At 40.8% G+C, this 12,092-nt stretch overlaps 1 protein-coding gene across 10 annotated transcripts in view; it reads left to right on the top strand.

The window, feature by feature from the left end:
• Window positions 1–12,092, top strand: part of nrxn3 (neurexin 3) — a 380,526-nt gene that overhangs the window by 357,973 nt on the left and 10,461 nt on the right. For all 10 annotated transcript variants that reach the window (XR_001481465.1, XR_001481464.1, XM_015383267.1 and 7 more), the window contains one exon: window positions 4,693–4,771. Coding sequence is in view for 8 of the 10 variants with exons in the window: in XM_015383267.1 (XP_015238753.1) it covers window positions 4,693–4,771 (79 nt within the window). In the remaining 2 variants the exon portion in view is untranslated. The remainder of the gene's footprint in view (window positions 1–4,692; window positions 4,772–12,092) is intronic.

Here is a 12,092-nt window from a genome sequence, read left to right as displayed (position 1 = left end):
AAGTAGGCTGTCTATCTCTATCGATCGCTGGTGTGATCCTGTCAGTTGTTGTGCTGAAGTGGTCAGTGGTAAATGCTGTTTTAATGAAGTCTGCCTATTGATTTGCCTGTGCTATTTGTCCGTGGAATTTGAGTCAACTGAAACCTGGGTAAACAAGATAATCAGGCATGATGCAGATAGTTAGATGTTTTGGGTTTTTTCTGTGCTAAAATCATCATCGTGTATAATTTACTTCATTCGCACAATTGAAGCAGAAAAAACTTGCATGCAAAAGGAAACATCCTACCACCCAGACTCTTGAAAATGAAGATTGTGCAATTCGATGTGAATAATTACATCAAAAAAAGCAAAGACATCCCTGCCAAAAAAAAAAAAAACACACTGTGGTATGGAGATTTGACAGAGAATTGGATTTCCCCTGCTGTGAAATCTGTTTTTGTGGTCCTGCTAGCCAACCATCGTCATTATGCCTTTTTCCCTTTAGATGCGCTCCGTGTCCATTTACAGCATCTAGCCTGGTGCACTATGTTATTATCAGCATCTCAGGTCAACTCCTGTAGGAACAGTGTGTGACTTCAGCAGGTCTGCATTCATTCGCGGCACCATAAGCCTTTTATACTGAGCACTTCAATCTGAGCCGCAATGACATATGAGATGCACCTCGTCTTGGTAAAAATTATTCAAGCGGGCATAGTCGATCTTTAAGTGTCAAACGCCACGCTTCAAAAGCTCTTTTCAATTCCTCTGAGTGGAATCAGAGTCATCAAGATGAGAGGGTCTCTTACTTTGATTTAGTAGATGGCCTCAGAAACCCCCACCATTTATAAGCAACCTCTACCATACAGTAATGTGTTTTATTTTGTAGGAGCTCTGCTAGCTGCAGCTTTGGCTTCTTTCTAGCAACAAGTCAGACGAACAGGGATTATAAAATATGTGACAAGGCCTGGCTCAAAGCTAAACAGTTACACTGATCTGCCTGCCAGACATCTTAAATATAGTCCTAGCTCCGTCTTTTCTTGTGCAAATGTGACTAAGCCCCTCTCTAGTCGTACAAGCCATCACAGTAGCTCGCAAAAGTGTTTATACCTCTTGAACTTTTCCCGATTTTGTCATGTTAAAACCACTACTTTTGGTGGATTTTGTAGGGATGTTATGTGATAGACCAACACAAAGGGGTAATAGTGATTGCTGGCTTTCTGAAACTCTATAGAACTTAAACCTAGTGCTGTGCAGTGCTATGTCCATTTGCATTCAGCACCATGCGGCTATGATCAGGACTCTAGCTTCAGTCATAGCTGCTTGCCATTTTTATTATTAAAATCTTCCATCTCTGGATGCAAAGCTGGAAGATTTTGCTGAACTTTGACTGCACTTGTGAAACAGATATTGATTCGGCTGTAAGTTCATGTGATTTTTCGGCTCCGAACTCAAGACTTTTGCAACCTCCAAATGTTTTTTCACCATGTGTGCCGTTTATTTTGCTCAATCCTTTTCTCACCAACTTATTGTTCCATATTCTCACAGCATGATCCTGCCACCACCACGTTTTAATACATTCGAATTGTTGCGCTTTTGAACTTTTCAACTCTAATAGTTTTGATGAAGGACAAAAGTTGGTCTCGTCTAGTTTTTGATTCCTGGCAATCTCCGTCAGCACTACTTACACATTTTATTTAAAGATAACCTACAAACTTTCACTGTAAACTTAAAGGAAAGATTTTTGGAGTGTACATACACCACCAGTTCTGTTGACAGATTCCCTCAACTCAATCTCTTTATTGGACTTCTGAAGGGACATGAAATAACTGCTGCATTGCCAGCAAGTTAGCAATGGTGCTTTATAAAATGAAGGCCCCAGATTTAAATGATGTCCTGGCCTCTTTTTACTTGGAGTTTTCACATCATCCATGCAAACATGCCATAATTGTCTTCGCAAACCCCGAAAATTCCCAAAACCTAAGATTACATTTAAGTGTTTTCCTAAATTACTGAGTTATGAGTGTGGATTACTGTCTTTGTGCTGCCATGTAATGCAATGGCACTAGGGTGTACCCCGTCTCTCGTCTCTCGCTCTGCTGGAGAGGGACACCAGCAGAGTGCGACCCTGCAAGGACAGCCATGTAAATATGATGGATGGTTGTTTTCGGATTAACCTGAATACATCAGCATGCCACATTTTTTGGATTTCTATTTGTGGAAATTGTTAAAATGCATGTATCCTCTTCTTCCTCTTTACAAATATGCACTACTTCATTTTTATATCTCAATGGCCGGATAATATCCAATACGTTTGCTGTTGATACATGAGAAAATGTGTCATTAGGGGTGAATACTCTTGCAATGCACTGCATATGTTTGTATTTCACAACAATCCATCTCAATGCTTCCTCGAAGCAGTAATCTCTTATTGCCCATGCCTTTGTTTTCAAGACTCGCTTCAGCATTTTGAATATGAAGATACAGAGCTCTTGAAATTCGGTGCAGCCAACTGTGTGAAAAGGTTTCCTGAGCTCAGATGCCATCAGCTTCAGTTGCAGAGATATGCAGCATGAATGGACAACAGAGCATCAGTGTTCTCGCTCGATGTCATTCTCTTTTTCTTTTTTTCTTTCTTGCATTGAGATGGTCTCAGGCTAGAATTGCTGGAACAGACTTTGAAGTGGCTCGGGCGTTTTATCTCCCTCTGTGTGTGCCTGCCTCCCACATCTGGTGCTATCATAATAACAAGCAATAACCCTCTTTTGGCAATAAGCAAGACTTTTACGCCCCTAATGTGGCTTCAATAAATAATGCCGTGTTTACAGAGGGACCATATTTTACAGCAATTTACTTCCGAGCCTCCCCTCTTGCTTCGTTTGCAGCCTTCTCAAGCTGGAGTACTGTACATAATGCTGTGTATAAACACCAACATGCATTAGCACATTTACAAACCAACTGCTACAGACAAATAGCTCAGCCCATCATGTGCAATCACAGTGTACATTAGGAAAAAGGCTTTGAAAAATCAGATTTTTCACCACACAACTTGTTCAGCTTCAACACATGGAGGCAAGGACAGGTTTCTATCGGGCCTGTTGAATACAGCAGAACAAGCATGGGGGCGCGTTTCATTAGTCTGTCAAACTCAATGATATTTAGAGTCCCATACTCCTGGCCAGGACTAGAAAACTCAATCAGCACTCTGATTTCATAACCCACTTGGTGACAGGGCTTATTTTATCGCCCTGCTGATTCATTCTAATAAATGCCGGCTGCCCTGCGCACCACTGATGAAATACAACCACTCCTCCCTCCTTCATGTCCTCCATGGGTCGACCCGAAAAAAGGGAGGGTGTGGAGTGGGGATAAATCAGAAATGTGGGAACTGGAGGGTGCAGATAATCCATCGCCGGTCCAGGTGTAGCCAGCCGGTTTGCCCGCCCTGCATTCCTCCCTCCTTCCAGAACCCTGGAGCACAAATCAGCAGCTTGGGAAGCTGTTGATCTGTGCGGGCTCACTGGGTCCATTGATTGTGGACGATGGAGGAGGAGAGGGGCGATAAATAAACGGAGGCAGAGTGAGGAGGGTGAAGGAAAACAATTATCTGTGGAGGTGGAAAGCACATAAAGCAAAGAATGATAAACACTGTGAAATATGATTGACTCCAAGTGATATATGGGAGCTGAAGGACGGGCAGGGAGGCCTGTGCATGCAGAGATATCCTTGGACGGAATGGCTGCTCAGGGTCTGACTACATAATTCTATGTGTGTCTTAAAGAACATCCAACAGATATAGTTTTGAGACATTTTCTTTTTTAAGCAAACGGCTGGTTGGTTTAAAAAGACAATTTAAGAAAATAGTTCTACATCTGGATTTTTACAAGTCTATAAGGAGGCTCAAAGATTAAAGGTATAGTAGAGGATTTTCACGCATTTTTGAAAAGACCCACCCTCTCCAGTTTGAAAAAAAAAAATGAACACGCACAACCCTATATCCCCGTTACCGAGATGGACCGCTAGCAAGAGCATGCACAAGCCCATTTCTCGTCATGCAAGCTCTGATTTAAAATTGCTGTTCGCATCGCTCACACAAGCTCAGTTTCCAAAAGAAGACTTGCAATTTTTCCACTACCACTGGTATGTTAAAATGGGGACGAGCACCTAGGACGGCCTTACATGAACATACCACCAGAATGATTGACAATTAGGAGGACCACTTATTTTGACGATCCAACCGGAAAAAGAACATCCTCCACTATATCTTTCAATTCTTGCTCCTCTATATATTCCTTTATATTTAACTTAGATTTTGACTTCTGTATTATGACAGAAATAAAAACAATGGAGGCTGGATGTTCAAGTATTATTGGAAAGTTAAATGGCAGGAAAAAAAAGAGTGTGATTGTAACAGGGGTAACTACTTAAGAGGGTTGTTGAGTAAAACCCTTTTCAGAATATAGACTTGGACAAGAAGAATGAATCTTGCATTTAATATAATTTAAAAATATATCACCTAACTTTTTTCTACATTTTGAAAAAAAAAATCAACATTTCATCAATATAATTTCTTTAGATGCATTAGAAAATCTTTAGATAAATCACTCATTTGTTCCCTTTACTCTGTTGACTAGGTGTCCCTAAGAGAGATCCTAATTCCAGCAGGACAAACTTGGTTAGAAAAATAAATGATTGAACGTGTGTTTTTCTCCACAGACAACAGATGACATCGTTTCCTCAGCAGAATGCTCAAGCGATGATGAGGACCTGGAGGAGTGCGACTCGGGACATGCAGGTGGGATGAGTGTGTTGAGTTCTGCTTGCTCTGAGATCTGGTCTATTTATCCTTATCTCTTTTTTTGTTTGTTTTTTGATTTGCCACTGAGGAGTTTCTCCTCTCAGCATCATGCCCCCCATGGGAGCTTTAAGTGTAACTTTTAAAAGAAAAGCAGCCCCAGTCGGAAAAACACATTTGTGTGAAGTGTTCTCTGCATACACCAGGAGTTTTTCAGAACTCTTTGGAGATGCGTAAAAAGCAGTGGGAGGAAATCTTCCATCTTCAGGTCATTACAGTCGTAACCTTAACTGGAAATATGTCCCCAGCACACAAGGCTGTTGTCGGGACTCCAAATCAAGTTACACGAAGCTATGGGGCCCCTGGCTGCAGACATGACGAAGCGTTGATGCTAATTTTGTTCTCTCAGCATCGATTGAGAGCAAAACTTTGCAGAAAAAAAGTGCGAAATTAGCATCATGCCGCATGTCGCCTGCATTGATGCTTCAAAATGTATCTGTCCCGTACATGGTTGAACCCCTCTTGCTGTGCGTGTGTGCCTTTCTCTCCTGACAGAGGATACATTTTGAGATTCTTTCGAGAACAAAGATGCTTTCAGCCTTTAGATACTGTGATATGTAGCAGACTAACTGCAACAGAGCCTCTTCCTTGCCCTTCTTCTTTCTCTTGTTTGTACCTCTGTTTCCTCGTCGGAGGCTTGCCTTACCTGAGACATTCTAATAGAGAACAGATATCCTCGAATTTCTGTGCGCACCGTCTCTTCCTCCCCTCCCCCTTTCCCTTTGACACCACACAACACACGCAGACACGGCGCACATAAGCACTCACAGGTATCACTTTGTGATTGCATCAAAGTGATAAGACACTCAGTGGAGATTGAAAATAAAAACAGAGCTGGAAATAAAACCCCAGATTCAAAAGGAGTGGTAATTTTGAGGCAACTTGGGTTTGGAAGATATATTTATTTTTTTTCTGAACAAGCAGCTGTCAATCACACTTTCAGCCCTGAGAGCAGCTGGCACGCGTCCTAATAACGTGGTAAAAACCAGGAGACTGCGAGCCATATTAAAACTGGCTCAGCGTTTGACAAGCTGCTCCCCTCAGGCCCTCAGGAAATCATTAACAGCTCAGGCTATTTGATTGCTTCACTGTCCTTCAAAATACCATCACCACAGACTAATTGATGCTGCGCTAATCTGCCCAAACACGGCTTCGCTGAACGCCGAGCATATGTCCACTTTTCTCTGCTAATAATACGGCTAAATTCAAAAAATGCACAGCCCCTGTTTGCTGGGGGGGCTGTGCATTGTCTAGATGTAAACTTTCACTTTTGAGTTTTTGATTATTTTTTTAAGCTCCACACTATATCATGTGTTGCCATGTGTTGCTACCTACAGTAATGGACATTTTTATCCCGTATTGTTCTCCGTAGAAAAAAAGGGAGCCCTGTTGCCTATATTTTGTGACATTTCAGTGCAATTAATTAGCAATAAAAAAAAAATAAAAGAAAATGTGCTCAGAATTTTTAAAATTTTCTTTAAAAAATCAGGAAAAGCACAGCATGTATTCATACTCAGCCCCCTTTTCTCTAATAGTTCCCTGTTTATAATTTAATCTCAGTAAAATTGCAGCAGTCCTGTGAAAGCCGTTGCGTTTCTTTGCTAGTGTTTTTTAGAGAACGTTAGTGAAGAACCAACAGAAACAGGGAAAACAACAATACTTTAAGGAGGTTTAAAGCAGGGTTAAGTTATAACCGTGTAGAAATTTGTTTGAACTTTAAGGCCATGCAGCCAAGATGGAGAAAGTGCAAAAAAACAGCAGTTGTGCAATCCACTGACTTCCCTTATGGAACGGTTGCACGAATAAAGCCATGGAGAGGGCAGAGCAAATACATAGATATAAATAGATATAAAGAAGAGGTGAGGAGTGATTGTAACATCTCCACTGTAAAGCATGGCAGTGGCAGCATCATGATATGCCTATGCTTTATTTAACAGGGATAGAGAAGCTGGTTAGAGTCTGTTAGAGAGGGGGTTTTATTAGGTACTGTGACAGGAGGATAAACACAAAAGTATATCTTGTTTGCAGGTTTTTATGTAAAACATGATAGAAAATGAGCTTTGTTCTTCAATTTTACAATAATGCACTAAAATGTTACAAAAAACTGCACATTTAAAAAGGCTTAATTAGCGTGAATTACTTTATAAGGCACCGTAAGTGTTCTTTATTATTTTTTTGATTAAATATGAAACCCAAACCCAAGTGTACTCATAAAGTCAAATGGTAAGCTTAATATCTGTGTAGAACATGGTACCCTTCCCTCAGATAGTGGCAACATAGACACACCCATACCTACCGGACATTCCACCATGTTGACACAGAAATTCATTCCCTCATTCCCCGCTCCGCTTCCAGTCGTATGACCAGTTGCATGACATGCTGTCGGTTTCTTTTGCATTTTCTGTTTTCTGTGATGCACATGTGAACATGAGCTGGGTTGCTTAAGATCTGAGCTTTTTGTTTTCTGTTAATCTTTGGGGCCAAGGTGGGTAGAGTGATGTTATTTCCATTTTGTTTTACTTCATTGTTTTGTTTTTGGTATTGTTATTCTGATTTTTTTTTTGACCTCATCACCATTGTCATCATCATCATCATCATCATCGTCGTCGTCCATCCTCCAAGCAAGGATAGAGCCGCTCCTCCCGTTCTTGCCTCATCTCGTGCCGCATGAACTTTTGGTGGTTGGAAAAAAAAAATCAAACTCCTCCTTCCCCCTCATCAAGTTTGTGTCCATCGACTTATGTGCCGTGTGGCTCCGACAGAAACATCCTTACCTCATTTTCAGTACAACTTAGGGAAATGAACGGCAACAAAATCTTTTCTTGCCATCATTTTGTTTTGTATGGGTCTTGGTGCCAACAACCTCCCATTCTGTCTTGAGAAAGTTGTGAGTGAAAGACTGACCTCCCTTCCTTCCCACCAACTACCCCCCCCCCCCCCCCTTTTTCCGCGTGTTGACCCCTCCTCCCCCATTCTGATTCAGCCACCTCCTCTCTTTTAGCCTCTCTGCATATACATGTCTGTTTGAATGCAGATGGCATAAAAAGACTTTTATTGCCACAAAGTATATCTGTTTTTCTATTCTATCTGTTGCTCCAAGTAGAAGGCATTTGTAGCATGCTTTGTCCTGGACTAACTACTGTAATACTCCCCCCCCTTACGCTGCTGCATGGACATATTTGGCATCCATATTATGTGTGTTTTCTCTCCACTCATAAATCTCAGGCTAACCCCCACCTAGCTTCTATTACATGTCAGTTGTGCATGCTGGGGGCTACAGCGGCGGGTCCAAGCCCGACCAACGTATCCCGCAGCATCCTGCTTGCTCAGAGGTGTCTGCTGTTTGTGCCGGCTGTCCCTGTCAGTGCTCCGTCTGCCAAAACAGCCTGTCTTGTCTGCTCTTTGTGCTCCTCTTGTGCTCGTGTCGTCTGTTTGTTTGATGAAAAAGAACTGTTAAACCTTACCCCTCTCCCCGTTACTTTACCCCCCACCCCCCATGGGAGTTCCACAGGAGAGAGGGCAAACAAGAAGTGCACAGAAAGTCCTCGGTATAATACCCTGAACATATTTACTTAGCCGCAGGTTGGAGAAGTCGAGCTTTATGCGATTAAATTACTGGAGAAAAATAACTTTAGAGAAAATCAAAATCAACAAGTCGAATCTAGTTTCAATTTTCACTGATTAACAGTGAGGCAGCTCGTCATTACCATGTAATCTGAGCAATTTTGTGATTAGTATTTAATTGCATGATTGCAGTTAATGCAAATGACTTCAAATTCACAAATAGAAATCTGAATATTTGATTAGTAGGTACAGGTCGTTACAAACCCCTGTAAGAATATTTCTTTCTTTCTTTAATTCTTTATTTTATTGTTTAGCAGTTAAAAATCATGCCAAAATGTTTAGTTTTTTTTTTTGTTTGTTTGTTTTTTTTTTAACCTGCACAAGAGCATAGATGTGTGTGGGGAATAAATGTCACAGCGTGTATCTTACATTGTCAGAGCTAGAAAAGAAGAGGTGTGGCTGATAACATTAATCAAGTCTTTATTGCTTTCGCATCAACGGTTCCCTGAGAGTACAAATCAGGCAGACAGCTCTGCAAACTCTAAGAATTCCTAAATGGATCCGAGCCATCATTGTTGTTATTAGTTCACTTCTATTAAAGCTCGTCAAAATGTCAAACCACTAACAGACACTGCCCCAGAAACTTAGAAGTATTCTGTAACATGTAAAATTGAGACGAGAACCTGCTCCAGTTTTAGTTTTGTAACCAACAATATTCATTCTTGTGCTATTAACATAGTGACAGACTAAAAATAAGGTAAAGTACTCTACTACAATTCAGTAATGGGAAGAATAAAGGCCACTAAGTGCACACCGGTGGCTTCCATTTGATTTAAGCGCCAAAGTTGACCACTGAATTTGCAAAAACAAAAAGTTTGTTCAGGTGTTAATGCATGTCGATCTTTGGACTTTGAGAGTGTGTTAAAACACAATGCAAAGGACTAAAAAAAACATCAGCAAAGACCTTAGGGAAGCAATTATTACTGCCCAAAAAATTTAAGAAATGTTGCGAGGTCCTTTTTAATCAATTCAAGAGAGAGAAGATTTTCAGTAACTGTTAAACTTCTCAGAAATTTCAGTGACATCAGTTTTTTATAAAGCTCAGAGACGTAAAAAGCCATAAAGTTCCCCATCTCAGGCTCGATAGGCCTCAGTTGGAATGTTTAATGTTGAAGCTCATGAAAGTGTAGCAAGAAAAAGACTAAACTATGGCATGATGGAGACGGTTGCTATAGGGAAGCACATTAGCAATGACCTATGAGGAACATAGGTACTATTAAAGGAGGTACTATTAAAGACGATGGTGGAAGTCTGGTGATAAACTGACAGAACTGTCCACTAATTGTTAACCACATATTTAATTAACCACATTGTACTAAACAAATGCCCTGAATTGGGCCAAAATTGGTCAAAGATTTAAATTCATATTTAAAGTCTGGATTGTTTTTTGTTTAACTCCTGAATACAGCCTAACTCTGAGTTTTTACCCCCTAATACTTGGTTTCAATGAAATTTTACTTACTAATTTTACTGAACCAATATGAACACCCAGTAGTTCCAAATACCGTCTCTGAACCTCATCTTCAGACAGCCAGTGAAAACCAACATGCCATCTATCAGGCTGGGATTTCTTAGAGCTGGAGATGGGAATAAAGTTTATCTAACATCAGCGACACTTCATTAGTTGTTCAATAATGGGGCCAAAGAGGCATAAGTGTCCAAGCGAGTCCAGTATGAGCTGCTACACTCAAATTGGTGAAAAGTGGAGGCCGAGCTGATTTGCATTTACTTGGTTCCATGCATATCAAATGAGGCAACAGGATAGCGTTCCATCAAAGCCATTTACTGGAATAAAAAGATCATTTTTATAGACGGAAAGAAAGTAGAAATCTGTCATTATCAAAAGCATTAGGGATATTTTGGGATGTCTATCAATTCCGCCAGAGTTCAGTCCTGATTTATAATCAGAACGTCTCTGAGGATGTGTCATTATGCCTAAATTGACTTCACATGTTCAGGATTACTTCTCCTGGCTCACTTCTTAAGATAAACATACAAGTAGGCTGTCTAAGTCGTTTTTAAACACAGCAACGTTATTTCCCCCCAGGGTAACTTGCTATGGGTGTATAAGTCAAGACCGTCATTAAAGAGACAGTGTTTTTAACAAACAGGCCATAAATGGTCCTGCAGGCACCATTACCCTCTGCCTTTGATCAAGTGGAACACGGATCAAACAGATGGAACACATAAATAAGAATGATATAAGCATAAATGTCTCCTCATCTCATTGGCTTTGGACGGGTAACATTTGGGGTCTATTACTCACACTGCTGTTAGACTGACGGCAGGGATCTCTCCATTACTGCCTATGAAGAGTGAGAGCGCGAGGTAGAGGATGAGGTATGATAGGGATGCATCACTGAGTTTCCTCGTGGTGTCGACTGTGGCCTTGGTTATGGCCCAGTGGGTCGGCTGTCACCTCAGCGCTGCGCTGAGATCAGTTTAAAGGTTATCCAGCTGACACATGTCTGCCGAGTGCAGAGGCGCAGGCTAATGGCTGTGCAGCAAATCGACCAGCTGACAGGGGCGAGTCGCCACGCCTGCTGGAGACGCCAATTCAATGCACCAGCAGGCAGCCGGCCGCATGATGACTGATTAGGACCTTTCCAATGCTCCAGAACAGAGTTGTTGGTGGCTCTTCCATCCCTACTTCACCCATCAGAGCTGTTCACAGAACAACACTCAGCTTTTTAGGGTTGGAATGAGTGACCATCACTGGTAATTTAGGCTTCAATTGGCTGAAGGTGTGCAGAGACCAGATAAGATATTTTACATTAGGTAGATCCTTTAAGTTGCACATTTTTGAGAAGCTCAGCCAATGCATAGAACACCAGTACAATCCCTGCAATGACTAAGGGTGAGCTGCTGGTTCTCCTGTAATAGTTTCGGCTCCTACAGTAGGTGGAGGTGAATGAATCTGCAACAGCAGGTTTCTAAGCACAATGCATAATCATAATGGGATTTCAGGGCCCAGAACCGCAGCCTCACCCACATCGTGCTTCGTCGAAATCCCATCGACAGCACCGAGTCTCTCGCTTTTACCCTGTTGCTTTGTAGAAATCCCTCACACAACAGCACCTGGAAACCTCAGCAAACACCGGATGGACAGGCGGATCAGGCCAGGGAGAGAATACAGAGAGAGGAAAGGAGAAAAATGAAGAAAAAGTGTTGCTCTGAGTTTTCTGAATCTGCAGCCTTGAAGCTGCTGAAGTAGTCAGTCAGATTTGATTTAGTTTAAATCCTTTAAATCCTTCAAGAAATAAATTATTTGTTAAATGAAGATTTATACACCAAAAATAACATTACTTTATGCTGAAATTGCATTACTTAAAGCTTGATATCAAGGTGTGTTAAAGTCACAAAAATAATTGTGTTTTTGAATTTAATTATTATAATTCATAAGGATGAGAAGACAAAGATAAAAAAAAAGGTTTGGTAGTTGCTGAATGTTTAATATCAAAATGGTTTATTAAAATAAAGAAGTATTATTCAAGTAGGCAGACAGATGGTCATGACGTATTGCATAACTTCTCTATTTTTATTTTGGAACATATTGATTTAAATTTAGATGTTTCAAACATATTCTTTTAATCATTAAGATTATATATATATATATATATATATATATATATATATA

This window comes from Cyprinodon variegatus, unplaced genomic scaffold, assembly GCF_000732505.1.
Source record: "Cyprinodon variegatus isolate N-32 unplaced genomic scaffold, C_variegatus-1.0 Scaffold279, whole genome shotgun sequence".
NCBI classification, from domain to species: domain Eukaryota; kingdom Metazoa; phylum Chordata; class Actinopteri; order Cyprinodontiformes; family Cyprinodontidae; genus Cyprinodon; species Cyprinodon variegatus.
This window is presented reverse-complemented; position numbering and strand designations above follow the sequence as displayed.